Below are 27,135 nucleotides of genomic sequence, written 5' to 3' on the forward strand. Positions count from 1 at the left end.
ATCCCCTGGTGCCTGGCAGCCTTGTGGAAATGCTCAGGCCCCCAGGTGCTGCCCCCTGCTCAGGGCAGTCCCCTGCTCAGCCCTGCAGGTCAGACAGAGCCCGGCTGCGCTCCCCGGCCCCGGGCACTGCGGGCACTGCGGGCAGGGCTGGGGGAGCCGCGCTCTGTCCCTGTGCGAGGAACGCGGTGATGGCAGGGAGAGGGCAGCGCTGTGCGGGAACAGCCCGGGCACCCGGCCTGCCCAGCACCCCTGCAGCGGCCAGGGGCTCTCTCCTGGGTCTCACTGCTGGCCTGTGCCACGCTGAGGAACGAATCCCGTTTTTGGGGCAACAGCAGGAGTCCCAGAAAGCTGCAGAGACAGGACACACACATTGCAAATCTTTGTTTGTTTCATTACAAATAAGAGGCGGAAGGTTGCAAGCACTGTAGTTAACTTTATTGATCATTACTGAAAAGCAGTTAGTAGAGGTTAGGTGCCAAGAGGCAGCTGTTCCTTCAGGTGCCCTGGCCCTGTCACAGACCCAAACACTGTTCAGCCCCGTGGTGGAGCTCCCTTGAGGGCCTGGGTGCAGTTTGCTTTCAACAAGGACAGTTTTGTTTGCACTGTGCGTGGGTTCAGCCCTTCTCCCTGACAGCAGCTTCTCAGGAGAAGTCAGCACAGAGGCCGAAATGCAGCTCAGCTCCATCCAGGGTAAGATCTCAAGGCCTGAACCTCTCTAGGACTGGAGTGTTAAAGCACAGATAACAGCAGAGCAGATTAGGTTAAATTACAAATTGTTTTTGATACAAAAACATAAAATATCCCCTATTACCATCAAGAAGGCATCAAAGTTTTAATACTCTCATTATAAAATTGTACCAGCATTTTTACTGAAAACAATACAGATCTTGTATATATTTAGTTTTGGTTCTGTTCTCGACAAGCAGTTGTGTGGCTGCTACCAAACCCCAACTGCAGTTTGATGAACCTCAGTACAAACCACATGCGTCACAAATACATAAATAGATCTAAATGACCCAGTATAAAAAATACATCCTATGCAAGAACCTCAGGTATACACTAAAAATCCCAGAATGGTTTGGGTTGGAAGGGACCTTAAGGAGTCCAACCCCACCTGCCACAGGCAGGCACACCTTCCACTGGAATCAACCTGTTTGTGAAAATTCAGTCTTAATACATCTGTTCTCCCTGAAAGCAAAGGTGGCTACTAAAATGTGGCAAAAGCAGTAGACAGGAGCAGAAAAAATACTGCATAATTCTTGTCTGACTTATTGCTACATGTAGATTACATCAAGAGTAATCTGTGTTTTCCTAATCCTTAAACGGTCAAATTTTGTATGGAATTCTGAACAGAGTAAAGAAAAAAGCACTTTTTATAAAAATAGCATCCATTTAAGTTAGAGAAATCCTTATAAATATAAGAAAGAAAAGAGGTACTCTATAAAACATTAATTGAGAGCATATTTTCCTGAAGCACCAGCATCACATCCCCAGGTTAAGGACCTCAGTGAGGTGTTTATCCACACAGCCACAGCGTTCCCAGAGGGGCCCTGGCACACAGGGGGCTGCAGGCAGCCACAGCAGCCATGGGGCCTGAACCCCTGTGGAAAGGAAACAGTTCTGGGCCAGCCCTGCTCCACTGTTCAGCTCTTGCAGAGATCACACGGAGCTCCAGCAGCTTTAGTCAAACACTGGTGTGAGGGTGAGAGGCAAGATCCTATGACTTGGAGTCACACTACACTACCAAGCTGTGTGACAGTAACAAAACCTACACTCTTCTGCACCTGTATTAAGTGTCAACTTTCAGAACTTCGTGACACAAACCGACTCTTTTGTGGTAGAGGAAGCTGAGGGGCTTTAAAAAAAACAGTTTGAAAAGCTATTAAAACATAAAAGGCTTAGAAACTTTAACATTTTTAGTGTTTGTAGCATTACAACTTTGGTGTTCAGATCTAGCAAATCAGTATATGCATGTAATCAGCCTCATCAAGACAGGTGTTCTATAATGAAAAATACTAATTCCATTTTCAGTGGTAGAGCTGTAGGATCTGACATTCCACCATGAATCACAGGAATCAGAGCACTGTCCAAGTCGTTCAGGTAGTTCTGTGGAAGAAGGTGTCCTCCAGATCCTGCTAAGTATTCAACCTAGGAGGGAAACATACTGATATTAATTAACACTTCTTGTATTACAAGACTATGCAAAACATGCTGTATCACAGTAAAAGAATATTTCAGCTACCATGAAGTGAGAAATTAATGACTAAGACAGCTTCTTCCCCAAATGTCATCCTCAGCCTGGATCTTGGGTAGGGCAAAACTCTAAACATTCATGGAGAGATCCAAGGTCTTTACAAGGGAAGGTACTTCAGAGGAAATGGAGTGTGTGCAGTGAAAGGTGAAAGCTTACCATGTCTGAGTCAATGGAAACTCTGAGTCCTATCTTATTCATCCCATTGCTTTTCAAGGTTTTACGGTGAGGGCGAAGAGCAGTGCTGCAGGCAATGGCAATCTCTTTTGCAAACTGGTGGGGAACAGAACTGGAGGGTTCACGACCCTCTGCAAAATGGTACACCTGAGATCAGAGAAAGGGAGGGGCAGTCAGCAGCCTGGTACATCCCAAAGTTAGGAAAAAGAGTAGTTCAGGATCACCTAACACCACACAGGGCAAGCTTTGATGCTTCTCTGCTGGGAAAGCACCCGAGTATTTCATCCACACAATCAAAATACTTCAGGAACCATGGGAATGCCTGCATGAGGCATTTATAGAGCTGTCACTGCAAACGGACTTGAGTCTTTTCAGAGGAGAAAAATTACAGGTGTGTAAACTCACCAAGCAGCTGCAGAGAACATTCTGCCTGGCAGCATGGCTACACATAAAATCAGCTCATTTTAATAGCATCACTTAGTACCACCACATTTCCACTTAAATATTCAAAAAGTAATTAAAAAAGGCTCAAGAACTATGTAATTCACTAACTTCAGTGCACTTCATAACTTTTCCCTCTCTTGCGAAATCTCTGTATTGTGGTGCCTTTTCACTCTGAGTTCCTTCCATGGATTTTCCATCAACTGGGCTCAAAATTCTATGGAAAACAATAGTGTGATTAGCAATTTAAACAACACATAGTTTAGATATAGTAACTTCCATGAAATAATATTTACCCATCCTTTAAGGCTATTTAAACACCTTAACAACAAAGTACAATACAGGACTTGCATTATGAAAATACAGATAGTACAAAAGGAAATATCCTAAACAGGGAACTAATAGCATTAATAGAAACCTAATCTTGCAGGGGTAAGACACTATAAACCATCTTTGGTATCAAGCACTTTCTGTCACAAGAATACTTCAGATTAATTTCAAGAAACTAAAGCGAGATATTTGAACATTGGGAGCAAGAATTCTCTCAGATGTCTGGCTTTGGTAGTACATTTACCCTTTGTTTGTTTTCTCTTCATTTTCTACCCAGCAAATATCTACGTATTCCTTCACGTCCCCTGCATCCACTTCTCCACAGGTTATCCTGAAGTCCTGCTTGTCTCTTAATGCCTGACGTAGGCCTTCCATGGTTTCTTGTGTTATTTGTACCATTAGCCCATCTGGAAGAAAAACAGTTAAAATTCCACATTATCCACAGGAAAAGCAGCACAGCTTCTTACAGAATCTCGGCTTACGTTCTACTGAGACCAACCATCTCCTACAGCTACTTAATAAATGCACAAAAGTACTCCATGCCCCACCTACAGCACTAAATGCTACATGAAAGAGGAAGAAAACCTAATTTGTCAACAGAACTCAAACGAAAAGATAATTTTAAAGTTATTTTTGAAATTTCTTTTGCACATATGTGCCAATGTATGTATTTCAGCAATATGGCAATGAAAATAGGGCAGGAAAGACCTGCACTTATTTAACAGAGTTTAAATTTAAATGTTTTAAAACAAGTAGGTGAACTATCATGTATTTTTATGCAGCCTATTTCTTTGCAATAGGTTTCATACAAAATTTAAAAACCAGAAATTTTTAGCTTACTGAGGCAGAAAGACCTTGCACAAGACTGATGCTATTCCTTCTTTTTTATTAAGTCTTTTAAGAGGAGAACATAACAAAATTCTTACCTTCAACTATACTGGATTTAGCTAAAAATCCTGAAGATGGTTTTAAGGCTCCATTAAAGACCACAAAACTTGCACCTGTAACTGGACAAAGTAGGAAGGAAGTCAGCACCACTTTGTGTCACTCCAGTCAGTCATGACTGACATTAAACTTAAACAATTTAATATGACACCAGAGATGCATTTTCCATGCAGCCTAACACTGACTTCCATTTCTGCTCTAGAAATGTGACTTTTCTCCCCCAGACCTCTTACCTTTCCTGGGCTGTCCCGTGGCACTGATGGCCTGTGTGTGATAGTGGCCCTGCTTGTTCTGCACACACACCAGGTGAGAGTCTGCCTCGGTATTGAAACTGGCTCCAATGCTAATTACATGTTCATTAGAGGAATTGATCACCTTCATCACCTGTCAACACAAAGTTTGTCATTACACTGACAAATCTCATCAAGAGGGGTTTTTTGGTTGTTGCTTGTTTGGTTTTTTGGGGTTTTTTTAAATTACTAAAGCAAAACATCATCATCAGGAAATCTGTGAGAGAGAATGTTTGAAAATACATGTTGCAAGTTTTTGAAGAAACTGCAGATCTTTCAGTATTTAACAGCTATCCTAAATCTCTACTCCTCATTATCCACCTTCCAGTGTATCGCAGAAGGAAGTGTGCTCAGGTAATTGCATGCCCTTCCCATTACACATGTAGGTCAGTATAAAGTTCAGAGAGGGTTTTCTCAAAGAGCTGATGGCAGAGGTGTGACTGGTGTCACACAAAAAACGGAAGACTAAAGCAGCTTGGATTAGAAAACTAAGATGGGGGTACTCACCTCATTGTGCTTCCTCAGAGGTATTTTAATACAGCTTCTACCCATTTCCACGTGGACAAATAGGTTGTCTATGGTATGCAAAGTATACTGGTAATTTCTAAGGTCCTATAACACACAAAGTATTTACATTAGCAGACAATTAAGTCTTTTCTTTTCCTTACCTTCATCACTTAGATGAAGATACTCTAAATACATCTGTAGGACTACCAAAAACCAGCAGTATTTAGAGTGAAGACTTAGGGATCCCTTTAGGCTGAAGATTTAGGGATCCTTTTTTGCCCACCAGGTGTATGTGACAAGCATCTCAGTGAATGTATTCATAAATTCAGAGCACTGACAAATTAGCTCTATTAACCAATGGGTTATTTACTCTATGGCTACTTCATTCACATTAGAATCCCAGTGATTTAGGGAGATAAAAACTTCAACACCCTCCCTCTCTGATAGAAAAGTGAAGTGTGGAAGCCACCACCTAGATGAGATTGTTTGCAGGCTCACAGCCTGTCCCCTACAGCTCTAACTTGTTGATTTGCAGATTGAATAGTGCAACGTTTGTTATCCCTTTCTGTGATAGAAGTAATCTTCCATCACCTCACCCACTTCTGCAAAATTCTGTTTATTTCCAGAACAGCAACATTAAGTATAAAATGGTCTCATTTGCTTTTACTACTTCAGCTGGAAAAAAAAGTATAAAGAGGCTCTTTTCACCACCTGAGCCAGGCAATCACTGCCTTCCTCCGTCAGCACAGCTGCAGCAAGAAGGCTATTTACAAAACATCTCAGGGCACTAAGGTTTCCATGGGACAGGCATCCAGCACGAAGGATGTAAATCACAGGTGCCCTTTGCCTCAGCCACTTGTGTGGGGACAGGCTCTGCATGATCTCTGAGCATTTGCATCACAGGTGCCAAGGCACCACCCAGAGAACATTCTGCAGCCATGCAGTGACTGAAACTCCTGCAAGGAGCACATACTGCCTCTGCCTGCTTCAGGCTGACACAGCCACCAAGGGGAACCCAGGTAACTCTGTTCCATCTGGAAAGGAGCTCCACAGAAACCCCATCCAGCAGCAACACAGCAGGAAGGCTGCCCAAAGCCTCAGGGTACAGCTACACAGTGGCACAGCACCAGTGAGGCTGGTGGTGGCTCGTGGATTTCAGTGGGAGGCTCCTACAGGAGGAGGAAAGATGCTGTTCTTTAATGGGGGACCTCCTTCAGCTGTGATCTGCACACCTGTGCTGGCAAAAAGGAAAAAGGGGAAAAGACGGCAGTTTCATCTCAGCTATGATGGTCTCCAGACCCAGGAGAGGATGCAGTAATTGCCCAAATGAGACCTCTTCTGCTTTCCATGGCCCTGCCCTGAATGCTGGGATGGAAGGGCTGCAAGTTCTGTGTAAGTATCAGAAGAGGAAGGTTACTGGTCAGGAACATAGATTTACTGCAATCTGAAATCAAATCATTTGGGTAACAGAGGGGGAGCTTCCACAGGAAATGGCATGAATTCCAGATTTATGATTTTGCCAAAAAGTCCTTCACAAAAGACAGTTCAGCTAAATAACTGTGGCAAGGTTAAGTCTGTCTGACAAAGCAACTAGTACTGCAGTTAGTCCACAGCATCTGCCTGTCAAGTGTTTCTTCATATTTATAACTGTCAGATTTAAGACTAGAATCCCTGCACCAAAATGATGCTCAGAAGAAAGAAATGGACCTGAATGATGACAACCAGCATCAGTGCAAATGCCAACATCTCCCTCACTCATTAAAAGCCTTTTTTCACTACCAGAACTGATGCACAACAATAAAAGGTGAAACAAACTGCTTTTTTAACTTTCTCACCAGTTTTAAGTCAAGTATAAAGAACAAAAGCGTTAGCTCTGCTTTCAAGATTCAGCATTTGTTTGGAGGACATTTTGGTTTTCCTTGGAGGTAACTTTGAGTACAACAGGAAGGGCAGGTAATGAAGCATCTACTCACAACCAGCAGATTCATAATTGTGCGTCCAATGTCTCCGAAGAGCGGCGGCCGGTGCCTGACACTCACCACAGGAGTTGGATAGGCTAGGAAGAAAAAGGCCACATTTACCTACCAACAGCTCTACAACTTGCTATTCCAAGTAGTTCTATAGGTTTTTTCAGCTATAAGCTGTCTCTAAATCTCAGTATCTGACCAGCCAAAGGAAGCAGAGCCCCTCTCTAATTGTCAGCCACTGTGTGGTTCTTCCCCCTCATAGTTGTATCTGAGAAAATTGGTTAAAAAAGCCAAGCACAGTAAGAGAAACAACAACAACAAAGCAGTGCCACCCCTGTCACCACACAGACAGGATCTGGGAGGTAGAGTCCACTGTGGGCTCCAGAAGTCCATCAACAGGTGACAGGTACTTGTTTATGTGTTGAACAATTACCAGCTCTACAGAGACGGGGCAATGGAGAGGCGTTCTAAAAGATTTTCTTCCATATCAGTCTCATTGAAGGGTGAGACAGATGTAAAACTCAACGCCATTCTATCAGAAACCCACTTATTTCCTGGTTACAATACCTTATACATGTTTTTCAGCCTATTAGCTGTAGCCACACAATGCTGCTCATACTTCCAACACCAGCCACCTATTATTCTACCCCATGTGGTCCTGCTTCAATGCATCTTTCACAGTTCCAGTTCTCAAAAATATCTGGTCTGTTTGCCAGATATTGCCAGGCCATTCTCTGAAACTTGTTTCTAGTTCAGTCTCTCCCTCAACAATGTCATCTCTATCCCAAGGCCTTCCTAAGCCTGCACACCTTATCTCAGAGTTTGCATACAGATGTACAAGACCCTGTGAGCTTTCAGTCAGGCTTTGAGAATTCCTTACAAATCCATTTCTCACATGTATGGACTTGCAGCTTCTACAATGGTGGGCTACAGCCTTTTTACATGCCTAGATGTTTCTACTGTATTAATAAGTTATCCTTTTAAGTAATCAATACCTTTATTTGGTTAATGAAGCAGTAGTATTTTGCCAATATATTTAATTCAAATAACTTAATTAAAATAACCATTTTATCAGAGTTGTAAACTGGGCTTGTGGGCATCCCTTCAAACCTTTCTCCTCCAACAAAAAAAAGATCTTTATATTTTACTGTCAGTTTTTGGTTTCTTAGCTTTTTCATCTGCTAAGAAAAAAAAAAAATCAAAGTCTGTCAGGACAACGAACACTCCCAGGTGGCTCCACATGTTGGGCTTATACAAATATAATAAAAAATATTGCAAAGATTCTTTTTAAATAGCTTTTATTTTCCAAAGGGAAATTTACATTTATGCACTTACTGTTAAAACTTACCCCCATATTCTGCTCCCAATCTCAACATCAAACGGATTGGAAACACTTTTGCCCAGGGTATTTCCAGCTTATGGATAAGAATGCCACAAAGAAAAGGGTTATCTGGTAGAATCTGATCATCAAGTTCCTGAAAAGTTGGTGAAACAAACAGGAATCCGCCATGGTCTTTGTTACCGAGAAAGTTTTCTGTAAAAGTGATGTTTTCCATAGGTTTTATGAACCTTCCTGTAGAAAGAGGAATATGGAGAGTGTTTACAGAGCTGGGTCACTCACACCTCCGTGCCAAGAGAACTGCTCCAAGCAGTGAGCTCTGTCAGACCTGCCAGCCCGCCCTTCCCCTCACATCTTCCTGAAGCCCAGGTATCTAAACTCACAGAGTATCAGCCCTGTACTTGATCACCAAATGAACCTGACTACGGAGCTAAGTTCCTCCAAACAAGTGCTTTAGGTCCTAAACACCACTGAAGGGGTTTTGATCAACAGACCTAAAATATATACATTTATGAGCACTGTACTTCTACAAATGAAGTGCAGGTGTCCTAAAAACCATAGACTCAGTGCTCATACGCAGAATCTCCACCATAATATCACTAAACAACAAAAAAAACCTGCAAACAGGATGTTTACAGAAGTAAATGAAACAAACATAAATTCATTTCTGTTATTTAGAACTCTAGTCTAACACTGCAAGCTCTTTCAACAGAATGATCAGACAAATAATTCAAGAAAAATTACCTATCCACTTTAGGTTTTAAAGATCAGCAAGAATATTCTACACAAGAAAAAGTTAGACATAAAAATGACACACCTTTCATTGCATCTTTATAGATGTCAAGAAATAATTTGAATAGTTCACTAGGGAAAACATCTTCATCTGGCAAACGCTGCAACAGAATGACAATTTCTGCCTGACCCAAACCATGCAGTCCATTTGTTGAGAAGCACCAGCACTTTTCTGAGGAATCTTTAAAAAGATAAGATACCACAGTAATGCTGTTTTACAGACAGAAAAAAAAAAGTCTTGATTTAATGGAAAAGAAAATGTATAATACTTACATGTTATTAGCTTCACATTGACAAGCAAGTTTGCATTAAGAATAAAAGTCAATGGATTAGGACCTCCTTCCCCAAGCAGCAAGGTGACCTTTTGGTGAAATGGATGTTCCTCCACCAGAAGATCTAAATAAATTAACGCATGATTTAGTTCAAAATACCAGCCAATGACCTAAACCAAGAATCAGTTCACTGTATGACACAGTCATCCCATCCTCCTACCCCAGTGGTTATTCCCAAGATAGGAATAGCTACAGATCAACCAGGGAACAGCTTACCCTAAGATTCAGGGAACACAGAGAACTGAAACAGCAGCTTGCAAGAAAGGTGCAAACAGGGCTGCCCTTCCTTTGGAAAGCCTTGACTGAATGTGTGCTGACTCCTCATCCATACCCCAATTCTGCACAGTCACCACCATCATGCAATATAGTGGCGACCCATTCTTGTCATAACGTACTGATCTTGTTAAAAGTGCACAGTCATTACCCAACAATCCAGTATGCAACAAATCAATTACACGAGAGTTACATTAAAATACAATTTTTTGAGTCTGTATTTACAAATCTGGGACAGTGGAAGGTGTGGGTGATAGGGGGTGGCACTGGATGAGCTTTAATGTCCCTTCCAACCCAAGCAATTCTAGGATTCTCTGAGTAAATATCAACAATTTTCTCAAGAAGTTAGCAGATTTTACCTTTCCCCTTTTCACCCAGAGCAAGCAGAAGTGGAGGCAGCTGATCACTGTCAGGAAGAAGGCTGATGTCTCGTCGCACGCAGTTCTCTACCCCACAGAGTGCTCTGTAGCTTGAAGCAGAGACAGGCACAGCCCATGCGCTCTGTCCCCCTGGACTGGGACTGCTCTTCTCTGCTGCTGCAGGGGAACACTCTACAGTTCCTAGAGTGACAGATCTGTAACTAGGTGTCACCTCACCACCCTGGCCAGGCGTGGCCTGCTGCGCACCATCTAAAGGAACAGAAGGATGTAATTCCTCCATTCTTGTCATCTTATCTGTTTCTTCCTTCAGTTTTTGATTTACATCAGTTACCAGGTCATCTTCCTCTGGGTTTGCCTGTGAAGAAGAAATTAAAAAAAAAAAAAATCTACATTGTCTCATAACCAGCTAAACTTTCATTACTAAATATTCTAGAAGCAAAAAGAGAAAGAAATCTATCACAAAAGTTGGGAATACATTTCCTCCTAATAAGAAGAAAGCCATCAAATCTCTCCTGGATCCTCCTTTTTTTTTGTTTAGGAGTTACATGGGTGAAGATGCATATTCAATCTATTTGTTTGGTAACACAAACTGGCTCAGCAGTTGTGTACTGCAAACATTTCCACACTATTTCTACTGTTCTACTAATAGCTGAATGTAGCTTTGCTCATTCTGATTAATTTCTAGTTTGGAGTTTCACCCACACTGCTCCCCCAGCAAGACAGGTATGACAAGCCATGAACACAGGCACACTGGGATGTCAACTGTCATAAAAAAGTAAAGGGGAAAAAACCAATTCCCTAAGACCCCTCCAAAACAACAGAGATGCATGTTATCTTTCTTTAGCCTTGCATCCTGTATCCAGAGGGAAGACTTTGTCCATACAACAACAAAAAAACAGCAACTTTATGCTTGCCCTGTAGCAGTTCTCCTGGAGTCCCATCAGCTTCCAGCAAATCCTCCATTTAACAAATATGCTGCCACAAAATTTAAAAAAAAGGCCTCCAACTCCAAAGGGAAGACTCCACAAAAACACAGACAAAAACAAGGCTAAATTGGCTAATAACAGACTTCTTCCCTCTATCTGCTTGTGGGTGCTTCATACCACTTGGCATTTCTGCCCTTCACACACTCTGTGGCAGGACTTCCAGAATTTTGTGTTGCCTTTTCTTAGGAGCTGCACTGTGCTGCTTTTGTCTGAGCTCCTGAGGCTGCACAGGAGCACCATCAACTAATTCTCTTCCACTCACTTTGTCCATGCTGCTTTTAGTTTTAGACATTGCCCATCTTCTGCAAGTGCAAATATCCTACTCTTTCCCCAAAATGAGAGACAGGCTGTATCTTTTGTTTACTTTAACTCTTTTATTATTTGATTACTACAGTTCTTCATGAGTATAAGCTGGTTTAAATGCTATATGCCTGGTAAGTGCTTAGATCCTCTATATACAAATAATAATGATCTGGTTTTTTTCGCTTTATCAATATATTTTAAAAACTCTTGAGTGCTGTGATAATCATGGAATTTAAGTTACTACTTGAGACAGCGCTTCAGTGCTATGTTTTATCTTAAAAAGTCTTCACCTGAGGAACCTTACTAAGTCTTTCCACAGCACACTTACACCTCTTCTGTGGACTTTTTTTTAAAGTGCAGTTCATTCACTAGTATGCATGTGACTCATGATTCAAAACCAATCCCCCTCTCAGTTCAGTATTAGCTTGCACTAAAAGCAATACAAGGATTTTACTGCACCCTATAATGCCCTATAATTGCAGGGCACTAATGAAGTTGGTTAGTCTAATCCAGCAGGGAAACGGATGGATTATATTTTTTATATATATTTATATACACAGATGGATTATATATCATATATAAAACATAATATAGCAGGCCACTGGAAATAAAAACAAACAACCACAAACTTGAACTATAAGCATGTTGCTAATGACAACCTTAAGAACTGTGGCTGAGGTCGCCTTCACTAAAGTGGTTCATCAAATACTGTGTACTGAAAAAACTGCTTTGGCAAATTTTCAGCCACACCAGTTCTGAAGTTCACAGACATCTCAAACCAAAGGTTTTCCTTTGAAAACTTTGCTCGGTTTTACTCCAATTGAAAATTACTACAATATTTTCCAATCCAAGGACTTCAGAGGCACTGCCAAAAGGATTGTCTCAGGTTCCAAAGGCTGTGACTCAGAAGCCATGGTGTGTAAGGGCCCATCCCTGGCCAGCAAAGCTCTCCCAACAGGTAATTTGTGCAGGTGAACCTCCCAACTCCTACCGCGGGCGTCTCGGGCAGGTCTGCGTTCTCTGGGCTGGAGTCCTGCGACCTCTTTGCTCCTGAGGACAGCTTTGCTGTGTCTGCCACCTCCCCGTTTGGCAGAATGCCATCTGCAAACCAAACCCTCTTCTGCTCTCTGGTGCACAGCCCTGCGACAGGTGAGAACAACGACTGTATTATGGCGAGTTAGAGCCGCTCCAACAGGGGAGAGGATGGAAATGAAGCCCCTTCTCCCCAGCACATGGACAGAGCATGCCTGCTCACTGGAACAAAGCACAGGGTGACATTAGCCAGTCTCCAGTCAGGCAACATAACCTCTTCACTTGCAGAGGAAGCTGCCCTGCGACAGTTAAATCTATCAATTCATATTACAGAAGGTTACTTCCTCAATCATCCCTCAGTAGTGACATAAGAATGAAATGCATATCACAACTAAAAGATGGAGGAATACTCTCTAAAAAAAGTTGATTTATCATTTTATTTAACAATGCGTTTTCTTTGAAGAAGGTAAAATGTTTAATAAAAGTGGAACAAAGACACTAGTTAGCCACTAATCATTTGTATTTACACAGAGAATAAGCTTTGCTCTTCCCTTGTAACTTCTCCCTGAACAGCTACTTTCTGTTTTCACTTTAAGACAGGCAGTCCAACACAAGCCAGAGACCTCCCAAGAGACGTAAAAATTATAGAATGAACAGCTACACAAAAAGATTTACAATGTAAACAGAGAAGACAATGAAAAAAGTAACATCCACTTTTCATATATGGAGATTTAGGACCAGCTTGGGCCTGGCACCAAAACTGAGAAGTGAAAGTGTTCCCATTCAGAGTGTTCCTGTTTCACACAAAAAATACCAACTATAAATCCCAGACGTGATAAGCAGCTCTTTCCAAAGAGACTCTCAAAGTGTTAGATGTGTGTTACACTGAGGATCTGTACCTTCAGGACCAGGTTGTTTAAGTGCTGAGATAGGCAACAGTGCAGATGGTGAAGGACAGCTGGCACCCCCGGGCACCTGGGCCTCCTCTACAGGCGGAACAGCAGAAGAATGCTCAGAGGAGACACTGGAATTGGGGACAGGACCAGTTGGACTCATCATCCTTTCAAATGCCTGTGCTAAAATAATGTGGTTAGTTTTTAAGATCTCACAATTGATTAAATTTCATTTGCAGAGCAGTACTATAGGTGGGTGGGGGATTTTTGGTGGAGGTAACACACAGTTTGTGATCTAGCTACAAAAAATAAACACTCAAACTGTTGTATGGAAGAAAATTTAGACTGATTTTCTACTTGCATAATTGCCTCATTTCTTAGGAGCTAGAGACCTCCCCTTGTTCCCCGTGCAGTGGCTACATCACTGTGACCCCTGGCCCCTGGGGCAAACACATCTGTCAGGCTGAACTCCACTGAGGTGCCTATTAAAAATCTGACATGTTTTCAACTTATTATTTACATACTCATCAACAAGACCTCAATTGTTTCTCCTGATGTTTTCATAAGAATCCATGGTTAGCTTTCCAGTTAAGAAAAGGTTATCTGATGAGTCATTTACCGCAGCCCTGGTAAGTGACTTTAAAAACACCAGGACAGGAAGCAGCATAAAGTGGGCAAACGTGAAAACAAGGAGGGATGCGGCCTTTAAACGCGCACAGGGCTACTGCGGAGGGAGGATAACTTCTGCTAGATTCCTGTCACAGATGACTCAAATTGTATTTCTCTGTAACTTTCTATTTAGTCCTATGGAGTTAAAAGCTACTTTTTTTGTTTTTTAATAAAAAACCAACCAACTCGAGCCTCAAGGTTCAAAATAAGAACTGGAATCCAACTGAGGAACAGTTATTCTCTTTATCCTACATCTCAGAAATAGGAAAACCTACACCAATTAAAGTAATCAAGCTCCCCAAAAAGAGTAACGGTTAAAGAGACAGTTCAATGATTACTGCAGTTACCCAAAAAATCCTCTTTACCTTTATTAATATCATCATAACAGCCAGTGCAGACTCTGGCCTCCTTCTCCATGTATTGCAGTTTGCATTTTCGTTTGCAACAGGTACCACAAAAGACCTGAATCAGAAAAGCATTGCATTAAATATTACAGACATATTGCACAGCAAATAGGAAAATACACTTGCTTCATTCTAAACCATCCGCAGTCTTGTATTCAAACCTATATCTTAATCCCTGACAAAGAAATCCTCAGGAATAAAAAGAACAACAAAAACAAAACCCACAATACACACCCAGCAGAGAGCAGCAACATGGAGGACCCAACTGAAATTACAGTAAAATTCTTCTCTGGAGCGATGAAAAGAATTTCAGGTTGCACCACCTATCTCAAATTCTTGCACCACCCATCCCAAATTCTCCTCAATCCTACTTGTGATCCTGCCATAAGTATTTTACATCGGCCAGCGGTTCCAGGGCCAAGGACTGAGGCGCAGAGCTGGGACTTGCTCTGGTGCTTTAGGACTGTCTCTGCAGCCCTGTGTGCCCACCACGGCTCTCAGGAAGCTGTTACCAGTCTGCCAGGCACTCGAGGCTGCCTCTCCAGCCTGGCACAGCCCAGAGCTCCCTGCTGCAGGCTGCTGGGGCAGGCTGGCTCACATGCTGGGGCTGCTGAGTGGCTCTCCTGCTCCCTCAGCAAGAACAAGCAGTGCTGCCTGCACAGGACAAGCTCCCTTCAGACAAGTATTTGCAAAGAATGCTGCTTTGGAAGAACAGAATATGCTCTTCTATTCTAAGAGGGTATATAGCCTGTCTATTTTAAAGCAGAAACAGGGGGGGAAAGTGTGCCTCATTAGCCTGGACAATCTACAATGGGATCTACACAATCCCATTCAAAGAATTATGTCTTTAGAATAGCTGGTGTTTTGCAAGAGTTGCCATCAATATCTGGAGGTTTTGTCACTTTCCCCTTATGTTCTTTAAAGGATGATCAGCAAGTTCTTAACAAGTCACACCATTTTTAGCTATATGCAGACTCTGGACTCTTTACAAAAGGTCTTCTGAAACTCCCCAAAGGTGTTCTCTACTCCTAACTGCTCCCAGTCCAAAAAACAAAGTGAATCAAGGCGGGGGGAGAAGGGGGGAGGGAAATCCCAAACAAGAGTGGCATAGGAAAAAAGCAAGTTATTACAATGAACTCCTCCAAGCAGGAAAAGTCACTGCAAAAGCAGTGATTGATCAGTGTAATATGAGCTAAAAAAAGAAACTATTCCAGCTGCTTCTGGATTAGTGCCACAGGTAATCTACCTCAACAGGAAACACGCATGCTCAGTACATACGTTAAGAACATAATTGATGAGGATTAATTGCTAATCAGTTATAATCCACTTCAGGGCTTCGAATACCAAGCAGCACAATCCCCACCAAGGAGTATTCTCCTCATACCCTTGGTGACACTGGGACCTGAAGGGGATTGCAGGAGGATTAATCCTAATGCACCTGAAAGGTGAAGACAAACTAAGGGACAGGAGAAAGGAGGTGAGTAGCAGGCTGTTGAGCAAACAAGTGGGTCCTGCTTGAACTAGGAAGAAGAAAGGTACCACAGCAAGAGAAAACCACCTGGAAAATGGAACTGCAAAGCTTTTTTGGCCTTGTGAGGGCTGCAGAGGGGAGAGAAAATAGGGACCACTAACTTCACACTTCCCTCCCACAGATACTGGAGTCCCCAGGTGTTGCTATTTTCACTGATAAAAAAAAGAGGTATGGGAATCCATACAATTGTCATCTAGAACAGTCCACAAAGGAATCCACTGTGAATTCCAGTTTTCCCTTAGTTCCCAGATGGCTGAAAACACAACAAACAACAGCTTCAAAAGGAATGTCTGATTTGGGATTTTTTAAGACAAAAAAAGTTGCTATTAAAAAAACAGGAAGTCTTATGTGGCAGAAGGTTAAGCTGCACATTCAGAAAAGCTGTAATTGCACAGCACTGCCATATGTGTAAGGTTTAGACATCTCATGCTGCCTTCACTCCCTCTCCTAATGAAGAGACATTGTGATACTTCCTAATTACACTGCTGTTCTGCCACGAGCCCCCCATCTGACACACTCACAGCTGTCAACAGCACTGTGCAGTGAAGGGTCTCCTGTCCCCATCTCTAGACAAGGTGTGAGAACTTCACAGCAAATGTAAAACAGGAACTTGAAGTCAGTCAGTCTTATGACTAAAATGGAACCCACTCTGAAGGACTGCTTAAACCATCACAAAATCTCACCAGGATATTCTGGCAGTAAGTTCAATGGCTGCCAGGTCAGCACAAGGAGTTCTTAATTTCCTGGACACCTCAATTCACACCTACATTTTAGTTCGCAGTGGCTACAGCTGAGTAAATGAGCATCATGCTTTGAAAACACAGCGCTAGAAGAGAGGTGGAAAGAAAATCTTCCGTGCCTTTCCAGACAGTGCTTAACACTGGGGAGGCGAAAATTTAGTGCTAACACCAGTCTTTGCTCTGTCTCCTCATCCTTAGGGCTTACAGAGCAACACTTAACAGTGAGGTCCCTAGTACTCCTAGCATTTCCATTTATGCACTAGTACAAGCCACAGTAGATCACAAGGGAATTCTGAACTGAGTATCAGTTTTGGCATCACTTACTCTCTGTAGAAGCCTTCGGGCTAAAAAAAAGTTCTGCAATTACTCACTTTGTTGGTGAATCACATACTTTTTCCCTGAGATGAGTTCCTTAGAAAGTGATACATCTAAACACACTGGAAGACAGATTTAGACCATAAATCCTTTTGCATTGGTACTGCTGCTACAGCTCCTGAAAAAACGCAATCCCTTCAGGTTCATGGGCAGTGCCCTACAGTTATAACAACTAGTAAAACCACAGGATGCTCATCAACATCACCTCAATTTTTTAGAACATAAACACTTAAGTAAAAAGCTCAATACTGGGCTGATTCAATACAACTATGATGAAATAGTCCACCATCTCATCTCCCCTACTCTAAGCAAAACACCAACCCAGCCAGTAATGGCAGATAAGAACATATTTTGTTCTTCTCTTTTATAACATTTTGCACAAAAAAAGTCACATGTTTCTTAATTAACATCAGTCTTTTCCAACAGTCTTTAGGTTCCTAAGGAGGGAAAATAAAACCTGGCCTTTGTTAATAAAGTACTTTGAGCCTAGAAAACTTCTGTCAATATTCTTTCCCTTCTCTATCTTGGTTGTGCCTAAATGAGACTGTCCTTTTCCTGTCGCAGCACGGGACCCCTCCCCAGTGACTCACCTTCCCACAGGCTCGGCAGTGGTGTCGTCTCTTTGTGAAGGTGAACTTGGCCTGGCAGTTCATACAGTTGGGTGCCTCTGAGTCTGGCACCCACAGGGGCTGCTTCCACGACAGAGCTGCAGGCGCTTTACGTGGCTCAGCACTTTCAGATGTTTGACTTCCTCCAGCCTCAGAGCTGCTTTCCCCAGGGTCAGTATTACCAACACTTACACTGCTGTCTGAGAGGGGAGCTTCTGGGCTAAAAGAACCGCATTCCTGGTTTTCTCTTTCAAGTACATTTGTTCTGTTCAGTTGTTTCTGACCAGCAACTCCTTGGGAAAGGTCAAGCAACTGCTTTGGTCTTGCACCTTTAAAACAAATATCAGAAGGCAGAGCTCCACTGCCACTCTCAGTCATGCCTTGACTTTGAGACATGCTGACCTCTGCTGCAGCTTCCCCTTCATTGTCAGGAATAGATGCTTTAAGGTTACTATTAAGGCTCGTTATCTCCTCCAGTTTTGCTTGCGTAAGCTCTTCATCGACCTCTATGAAATCCAGGTTGTTCAGATCTGTTGAACTCCCTCCATCTGCATCAGCTTCCACCAAGTTACCATCATTGTCTGAACACTTCAACACACTGGACTGCAGACTTTGTCCATACAAGAAATCATCAAGCTCAGCATCACTTATTAGAATATCACTTTTAATAACATTCTCCTCAACAGTAAAGTCAGCCATAACAGAGCTCATGCTCTCATCATAAAAAGCATCTACACCAACACCATATGGCTCAGCTCCAAGGTCTAGAAAAGCAGAAGCTTTGATTTGCTGAGAATCACTATCATCAATTACATTCTCAGTATTGTACTTCTCTCCATCTCCACTTTCTTCTGCAATACTTTCACTGATTTCAGCTACATCTTCTTGCTCATGCCAGCTAGTACTTTCACAGGATTCCCTGCCAGGGAGATGAGTTTTAGACTCTCCAGCATGAACAGTTACAGTATCACTAATAACCTCCGCCACTGCATTTTGAGGTAGAGGATTAACCTTTTCTTCTGTTACAACTAACGAACCACACATGGACACAGGAAGGGAAAGACAAGACAGAGATGTCTGGACATCCTCAGCTGACATACACGAACTGGAAACACTGCTTGGTATCTCACTCCTATTAGGTTCTTCACTATCTACATCCTCTTCTGTGCCTCTCTTTTCCAATTCTACTTCAGCTCCTATTTGACATGAGGAGCCTGGTAAGACACAATTTCCAGGTACTGTTGCATTGCTGTTGCTCAGGGGACACCTCTTTGGCAGATCTGAAGGCATGGAATCAGCATTACTCCCATTATTTGGGTCTACCTTTCCTATAACATTTCCTCCATTCACTTCTTTGCTTGCTGCAGAGCATGCACTGTCGTCTTGTGTTTCAAAAGGCAGTTTTTCACAGGCTTCCTCATCTTTGGGACTGCGCGCATTCCAAATCTGTGATGTTACTGCGACATGTTCAGGATCCAGGGCAGCAGTTTGTCCAGGATGGTCAAGTACTTCATTGCACTTTACAGGTTCTGTCCTGTGCTGGTTGTCACACAGACCCAGGACTGTTCCTGCAGCGAAACTCTCTGGTTTTAAAGCTAAATCATTACTTTGTTCTGTTGTAAGATGCCCTGATTCTTGTAACACCACGTCCCCATCACTCTGCTGTGTGCTGGCAGTGCCGCTGCAGCCAGGTGAAGTCACACAAACAGGAGTGGGGACACAAGACACGCCACAGCCAGCAGGCCCCTGGCTGCCCTGGAACTCATCTGGCTGCAGCTCCTGAGCCTCTTCTGGAGCGGCCACTGAGGGGATTAAATTCGCTGTGTCACTGATAAGATCACACACAGGCATGCTACACCTTCCCAGGCTCAAAGCCTGAACTTCATTTAGGGAACTACTGTCCACAGTGGACAAGAGGTCAGGTCCAGCAACACCCTTCTCTTTGGGTGGTGAGAAGCTGAGCACACCAGCTGTGCCTGCAGGGGCACAGGGAGAGCTCTCCTCTGGGGCAGGACATGCAGCAGCATCCTCTGGCAGCTCTGCTGTGAGGTGTGCATGCTCTAAGCAATCCAGGACTGAAGAGAGCTTTGAGTCGTATGGATTTTGAGGTGTTCTGAAGCACTCACATTCATCTATATTAAGCAAGAAGAGATCAAAAGCAAAGTTTATAAGACTCCTCTTTCCACAATGTACTCCCTCTCAACCCCATCTATTCATCAATACAAGCTTTTACTTAGCAGATGCTACTTTCAAACTCCATGGTAACAGTCATTTGACCATGTACTTCCACTAAAAAGGCAGTGCAGAACCAACCTGTATTCTGCTCAAATTCATCAAGCAGTTTGTCCAAGTCACAGACTGCAGCTTTAAAGTAACTGTCCATTCTAGTCGCAGTTCTAGTGAAGCTTTAGCCTTCTTAAACCTACAGAGAAAAACACAGTAATTAATTCAAAACAATTTTTGTTTACAAAGCACAAGTGTTCATATTAGACAGCAGCTCATATGAAGTGGTTTTTTATTTTTATTAATACTTTGTTCTCTCTCCATGTAAACAAAACCTAAGCACAAACAGTGCTGAAGCCTCTTCAGTATTCTGGATGTGCTCAGTCTATTCAGCATTACAAACAATACATCCCCAAATTCACTTCAAACTGCAGAATTGAGGCTACTTATTAAAAAAAAAAATAAAAAGAAAAGCATCTGAAAGCATCTGCTATGGCATTACAATGTCAGCACATTCAAAACCAGAAGGAATATTAGGATCTTCTAGTCTGACCCCTCACAGGCAAAAAACAAAAACAGGCCATTATTATTACCTTTCAACACAAATGAACTGTGTAAATAATAATAAAAATTAAATATCCAACATGGTAATTGAGTTAATAATTTCTGTTCTACTCAGAACACACAAACAACTATACTTCTGAGACCCCAAAACATGAAATTCTTATTATAGACTTACCAGATCATCAGCAAGCTATTTATTTATCAATCACATCCCCCACTGCAAAACACCCTGGTTTATTTGTTTAATTAACCTTTCCAGCCACTCAGTTTTATGCCTTTTTGGTCACTCAGAATTGCCTTCCAACTGCACATCTTCTTCAATGGCTGAACACCCATACAGCGGAACTACCAATCAAAAATCAATATTTACAGTTCCTCTCAGCAACCTGAAGGGACTGAGATCCATTCAGTCTAATAAACCACACTGTGGAGAGCTGCCCAGTTTGCCTTCTGCTTTTATCAGTGCATTCAGCCTCTGCAGGGGCTGACCTCACAGCCTACCCCAATGCAACTGGTGCCCCGACCAGCTAGTAATGCCCAGCTGTCCTTCTGAAAGCTCAGAACCCAAACAAACACTTCAATCCTCTCATGCCACCCCGCAGCTACAGATCTAGCTTCCATGCCTTACTTCCCCCCAAGCTCTAAGGTTTCCCCTCACCGAATAGCTCAGATCAGGAGCTTTAACCTGTGCCAATGTGTAACTGTTCACCACATGTGATGCAATTATTTAATTAATATGCATGGAACAAGAACACTTTAAGGCAATGTGTAGTTCAAATAGAGGCTTGCAAAAGCATTAAGAAAGGTGAAACAAATACACAGTAACGCAGTACTTTCTGTCCGTATGTAAGCCAAAAATGTGAAAAATGCGTGCTATACAATTGCCTTTTCGCAAATATTACAATGAATATTATATGTGTTATGTTAGAAAGTTATACTGTATTAATCCTTTACAATAGTGTGTTAAATATAGTTTTAGGCTATAACATAATATTAAAATAGAAAGGATATGATGTAAGACACTTTTCTAGTTAGCTCAAGAAATTCTTCACAGAGAGACAACAGCAACAAGACACCAAAATCCCCAAGAGAAGAATTACTGCCCCCTTATTGGGAAGAACCAGACTTGGTGGGGACCGAGATGGCTGATTTACAAGAGGAGGGGGGGAAGTTGACAATAAGCAGGAAACACCCTTTGTCTGAAAAGAATTTTTGAATCATGTATGAGATATATGAATATGCAACAGGCTATTGCTTTTTAGGGTTAATCCTTTGTTAGTGACCGATGCTTTCAAGAGGAAAGCATACAAATATTTGTAATTCTTTGGTTTTTTATTGTCCTTTATTGTCCTAACTCTGATTGTCCAAATTCTTATTGCTCTAATTAGTATCACTATTTTTATATTTTAGTTTATATTAAACTTTTAACCTTAATATTAGTTTATATTCAACTTTTAAAATTTTGGAACAAGTGATCACAAAAATTTCACAAAAAATGAACAACCCAAATATATCACAGTTTGGATATCTGTGGCCAGTAGTTAGTCACGGCCAAGGTCTTCAGGCTGCACTCTAATACTGTGACTGCTGTCTGGAGGGCTGGAAGAGCAGCAAGCACAGACTCGGTGCCCCTTCTCCTCACCCATCTGAACACAGCTCCTTCCTGTAACAATCACGACCTCCCGGCAAGGGGGATGCAACAACATGAACTGGAAGTTATTTCAATTAAGAGCCTTACACGATTAACAGCTTTTGGTGATTCACTGAGAGACATCAAAGTGCAGATCCCGTCCCTAAAGCACGTATCTGTGAGCAGTCAATACCCAGATAGACCACATAAACAAGAAATATTGAAGGGTTACAAGAAAACCGGGCATCAGAGGATGCGTAATGCCGGTTTGTGTCCTCTGTAGGCATTTATTATACAACCTCACCACTTATCACAGATATCAATAACAACAGAAGCTTATAAATAACAAAAACCTTCCCCATTTCAGAAAAAATACAGATGAGAGGCCAAGTAATTATTTCATCTACCTTCATCTTTTACTTAAAAAGGCCTAAGGAATATTGACTGTGTTGCGCTCTTCAGAGACACACAAACTAATTGTGATTTAAGCATAAGGGCATTATTAGATGACAACGCTATCTATGTTTAGATTATAATGCCAATTAGAAGGGTGCATTAATGCTGTACAGCATTGGCCCACTAAAGTCTCCAGAAAAAGGAAGAACTCAATGAAAAGAACTGTAGAACTAAAACCATACGCCAGTATTTACATCTATTTAATACAGATTAACCCACTTCTACAGAGAGCGCACAAAACTGTTATACCTCAGTCTACTAACCCAGCAATATTGCTTTGTTTAGTTAAATCCATTTTTTAAATCAAATGATTATTTGACTTGGTAAAGTATTTTGAATAACTAACCTAACCTTGAAAAACTAACATATGCATTATTCCTAATTTCATTACTCTTTCCTCAAACTTTTCATATGTTTTCATCTTTCTACAATAGACCTACAAGCAAAAGAACTGAAACCCACAACAAAATCAAAACCCCAAAACAGGGCAGACCAGCAGTACCCCCTTGTCCATCTTGCACCTCTCTGTCCCAACTCCACGTGCCTGCACCACCAAAGAATTGTAAAAGCCTTCTAGTTTCTCATGTTCCAAACCCTCTTTCAGCAAGAGGAACAAATGTTATTTTCTGCTGCATGGATTTGCCTGCAGCCCGTCCCAGTGTTGACATTATTGGATTAGAAGCTATGAAAAAGCTCTGCTGACACATTTTTATTAAATGGCTGCTTGCTCCCCTGAGTGAAGGGTCTGAAGGAACCATGGACTTCAGCAAACAGCATTTGTTCTGAGCATATTCTTTTAAGACTTATATTTGTAACAAAAGAATTACACTGTTTTCTAACTACCAGAAACCAGGAGCACCACCACTGTATATGTTTTTTAGGCAGACACAAACTCTTGTTTTCTGAATTCATTTTTCAGAACTCTGAATACCGTCACTAGACACTTTCTAAACTGGTTCACACATTAGTATTTTTTAAAAATAAACGTTAAGCTTACAACTTAACCTGAGGCAATAAGTCCCTAACAGTTCAAGGAGACATACAACTTTAGGCTCTCACCAGCTCCATTGTATAGATTTCTTTAAAAACGTTTAAATGATATTTAAATCACTGTCTGTTAAAGACAATGTGGTTTCAAATAAAGATAGATTACATATTTATGCAGGAGGAGACTGGAAGATAAAAGAGCAATCTGTCTCAAAATGGGAAAATAATAATCTAAGCACAAAAGGTACTACCAAAAAGTGCATCCTGGGCACGTCACTTCTCCAGATAAACCTCTAAGCAGGCTCATCTTAGATCTCCAACAAATGGTCTGACACCCTCTCAGCACAGCACCACACAGACCTAAGAACTAGAGGCAATAGTCCCACCCCATTAAAACTGTTAACTATTAACTGTGGAATGCAAATCCTGAGATCTCGATGACTGCGCTGACCGCAGCGTTTAAAAGCACTTCACAGCCTTCAACACTTCCTTTAAATCCTTCATGAATTACTTATCCCTCCTAACTTAACAGGCACATGATCCAGAGTTCAAAACCAGCATTCCACTGGGGATTTCTCAACACAGTCTTATTTAAAGGAGAAGATAACACAAGGCTGCTGGGATATTGGGCGGCCAGCTTACAGGATGGATTGTCAGGGCCTTTTCCCCAGATACACTCTGTAAATGGAGCAGGGAGCAGTTTTCAGTGGTGATAACAAAACAGAATGGATAGGTTAATTATTACCAACTAGCCAATTCAAGGTCTGAAGACAAGCTACCTTTTGACGTCTAAGAACCCCTGAAAACCACTCTCTGCAGCGTTCATATGGGCACCACCAGAGGTGCAGTTTGTTACAGCTAATCCCCACTGCAGAGGCCAGGCCTGCTTCTACACAAAACATACCAGAACAGCCCAAGCTGGGGTTTACAGGCAAAGGAACACAACAAGCAGGGGCACAGGGGTGTCCCCTCCAGAGAGATGACCACAGGATGACCATCGCCTCAATTCTGATCACCACAACCCCAGTCTTTTTGCTCCCTGGTTTCAGCTCCATCACCGCGTTTAATTATCAGCTTCAGCCGGAGCAGAATGCTGAACTGAGGTGTGTGGGAGGACTGAAATGGCATTTTCCACCTTAGCACCCCAGCAGTTATCACAGGCAGAACAAAACCTCCAGTACAAACAGGAGCACCGAGCACTAAATTCACAGTGAAACACTCATGGAGTAAGGTGTGCCCCCTATCCCTCACTAAGGGCGAGGCCATGATGATTTTTATCTCTTCTTTTATAAACCTTTTATATGTTCTCAGCACCTTTAACATACATACCTGTAATTCTTTCAGCCTAATATCTTAACACAATCTTGGTATTCTGCTAAAGCAAAGGACCAAACTCCTAAAAGCCTCATAATCAGAAGCCAGAAAACCTACTTTGAGAAACCAAGACCCCCTCTAAAACACATCCTGTAAACATACACCTATCTAAGAAAGAATACTTTAAAATTAAAAAAAAAAAAATCACACTATTTATTTAAATCTCTCAATGAAACAACTTTGTTAAATATACTAATTTACAAAATCTGTAAAATTGTACACACCATCTAACATATGAATGCATATTGGTATATTCCACTATGACAAATTGTAACGCCATAAAAATTCTTACTAAATACAGAAATAAAAACCTTTTTATCCCTTACTTGTATCTAACTCTTAATTCTAAGACCAAGGAAAAGGCATCAAGGGTACTGAAGAATTAATTTCCAGCTTTTTACCCCTCCATAACACCACATACCCACATATAGGCCTGAAGCCCTAAAGACAAAAAGTTAAAGGAAACAGCTGCCCACAGGTCAGCAATCAACCCGATGGAGAAGTTCAGCACAACTGAACAAACACTGCATGAAAAATTTAAATAAAAATAAAAATTATTCTTGCTGAGCAGAACAACCTATTGTCCAACCCAAAAGCTGAGGTGGCTGCTGCCACAGCAAGTTTAAGAGCTGAATCATGGGGTGAACAAAAAGCTGCAGAAGTTTTCAGACATATAAGGACAAGCCTACAGGACACACCACAACAAATCGTCTTGTTTGAAGATTGCCATCCTCTTAGTTAAGTATGCACTCTTCACAAGGACAGAACTCCAGCAGCAGCGTGGACACTACCATCCTCACAGCTCCATCCCACATCACCTTCAGCTTACAAGGATTTTTGTTCATTCATCCACACAAAACCCCTACTCCTCTGGACTGAGAACAGCATTACTTACACCACCCAGAGAATCACAGAATCTCTGAATTACAGGGCTGGAAGGTTCCTGTGGAGCTGCCCCAGCCCAGCCCTGCGCAGGCAGGGAGCCGTGGTCAGGGGCACAGGCAGGTGCCCGGCTGGGGCTGCCATGTCTCCACACAGGGACACTCCCGGCCCTCCCCGGGCAGCCGTTCCAGGGCTCTGCCCCTCCACGGACACGAGTTCTTCCTCCCGCTGCCCTGCCCCTGGCTGCCCTTTCTCTGACGGCCGCCGCTGCTGCTGCCGGCACCGGCGGCACCGAGCAGAGCCCGGCCCGTGCTCCGGCAGCCCCGGGGATGTTCGCACGGACGGACGGACGGACGGATCCCCTGTCAGTGTTCCCTTCTGCAGCCTGCCCGGCCCAGCTCCCGCAGGCTCTGCCCAGCACGCACACGCTGCAGAGCCCAAACCCTCTCTGGGGCCTGCCCTGGACCCTGTCCAGTAGATTCTTCTTTATTCTGCTGTGAAGCCCAGACGCGGACACAGTGAACTGGAGGCAGAGCAGACCGGTTCTGACTGCCAGCAGCGTCCGGCACAGCAGCAGTACCAGGAGCCCCGGGGAGGAACGGGCCGGACAGACCAACCCACGCTCACCGGCTGCATCTGTCAGCCGGGACAGGGACGGCCCTGGAGAAGCGGGCCGGCAGAGCCCTCAGCGCCCAGCGGAAAGCACGGCTCCCTCAGCGCCCCGCTGCTCTCGTGTGCATCACTAACCAGCCGAGGCCCACAGGGCACGGACAGCACGGACTCGGGCAGACGCCGGACCCTCGGCCGTGTTCCCCAGAAGGTGTCAGTGACCATTCCCTGACAGTACTGCTCGTATTGAAACACAGACTCAAAATGATTTACACTCTCTAAGTGTACGGTGTACGACTGTCCTTTCCACTCTATAGACCATATATGTATTCTATACAACCTATAAAATAATCTCGTCTATTTTACTTTATCTACCTTATATATTCTCCATATACCCTACACAGTACTCTTTGTACATATACTATAGTCGATATACCGTCTATAAAAACAGCAGAAAGCAATAATATCATTAACACCCACAAACCTCCGGGGACAAATAACCCACCCAGGTAGCCTCAGTCAGAGGTCAGACTCCCACAGCCGCGTCGCCCCGACCTCACCCGGCCGGTTCGGGGCCGTCTCCCCTCAGGGCCCGCCCCGGCCCCGCCGGCGGCTCCGGGCGGCGGCCTCGACCCTCCGCTGCGCGCAGCGCGCCTGCGCAGCCACGCCCACGGGTGACGTCACCGCCACCGCGCCCATTCCCACCCTGCGCGTGCGCTTCCCGCCACGGCCGGCGAGGGGCGCAGCCTGGGGCAGGGGCGGGGCCACACATCTGACGGACAGCGCGAGAAGGCGTGGCATGACGAAATGGGCGTCATCGTATTTGTGATTGACAACGCAAGAGG

The 27,135-nt window shown here is 43.0% G+C and overlaps 1 protein-coding gene across 2 annotated transcripts; it reads right to left on the reverse strand.

Annotated features, from left to right (window-relative positions):
• Positions 1-472: 472 nt before the first annotated feature.
• ZFYVE16 (zinc finger FYVE-type containing 16) lies at positions 473-26,930 on the reverse strand. 2 transcript variants are annotated; one of them, XM_084225592.1, is made up of 18 exons: positions 26,796-26,930; positions 19,879-19,987; positions 17,548-19,697; positions 14,273-14,369; positions 13,245-13,421; positions 12,305-12,453; positions 10,004-10,379; positions 9,313-9,435; positions 9,065-9,220; positions 8,257-8,481; positions 6,915-6,997; positions 4,942-5,046; positions 4,378-4,528; positions 4,126-4,206; positions 3,444-3,606; positions 2,981-3,086; positions 2,411-2,575; positions 473-2,148 (listed from the first exon to the last, which is right to left on the reverse strand). In XM_084225592.1, the coding sequence occupies exons 2-18, from the start codon at positions 19,946-19,948 to the stop codon at positions 1,987-1,989; spliced, it is 4,539 nt and encodes a 1,512-aa protein (XP_084081718.1). In that variant the 5' UTR covers positions 19,949-19,987; positions 26,796-26,930; the 3' UTR covers positions 473-1,986. The 2 variants fall into 2 exon arrangements, with proteins under 2 accessions (XP_084081718.1, XP_084081719.1); XM_084225593.1 differs by having other exon boundaries at positions 26,851-26,914.
• Between the last annotated feature and the right edge of the window lie 205 nt (positions 26,931-27,135).

The sequence above is a fragment of the Fringilla coelebs genome (assembly GCF_963513975.1).
Source record: "Fringilla coelebs genome assembly, chromosome: Z".
Taxonomy (NCBI): Eukaryota; Metazoa; Chordata; class Aves; order Passeriformes; family Fringillidae; genus Fringilla; species Fringilla coelebs.

What these genes read in the sequence shown, in the direction of transcription:
- ZFYVE16 (XM_084225592.1), bottom strand. Translation starts at nt 19,948, where the DNA reads ATGGACAGTTACTTTAAAGCTGCAGTCTGTGACTTGGACAAACTGCTT. An exon ending in TAAACAACCTGGTCCTGAAG is followed by an intron (nt 12,454 to 13,244) that starts GTACAGATCCTC and finishes CACCTGTCGCAG; the next exon opens with GGCTGTGCACCAGAGAGCAG. An exon ending in CTATAAAGATGCAATGAAAG is followed by an intron (nt 8,482 to 9,064) that starts GTGTGTCATTTT and finishes CTCTTTCTACAG; the next exon opens with GAAGGTTCATAAAACCTATG.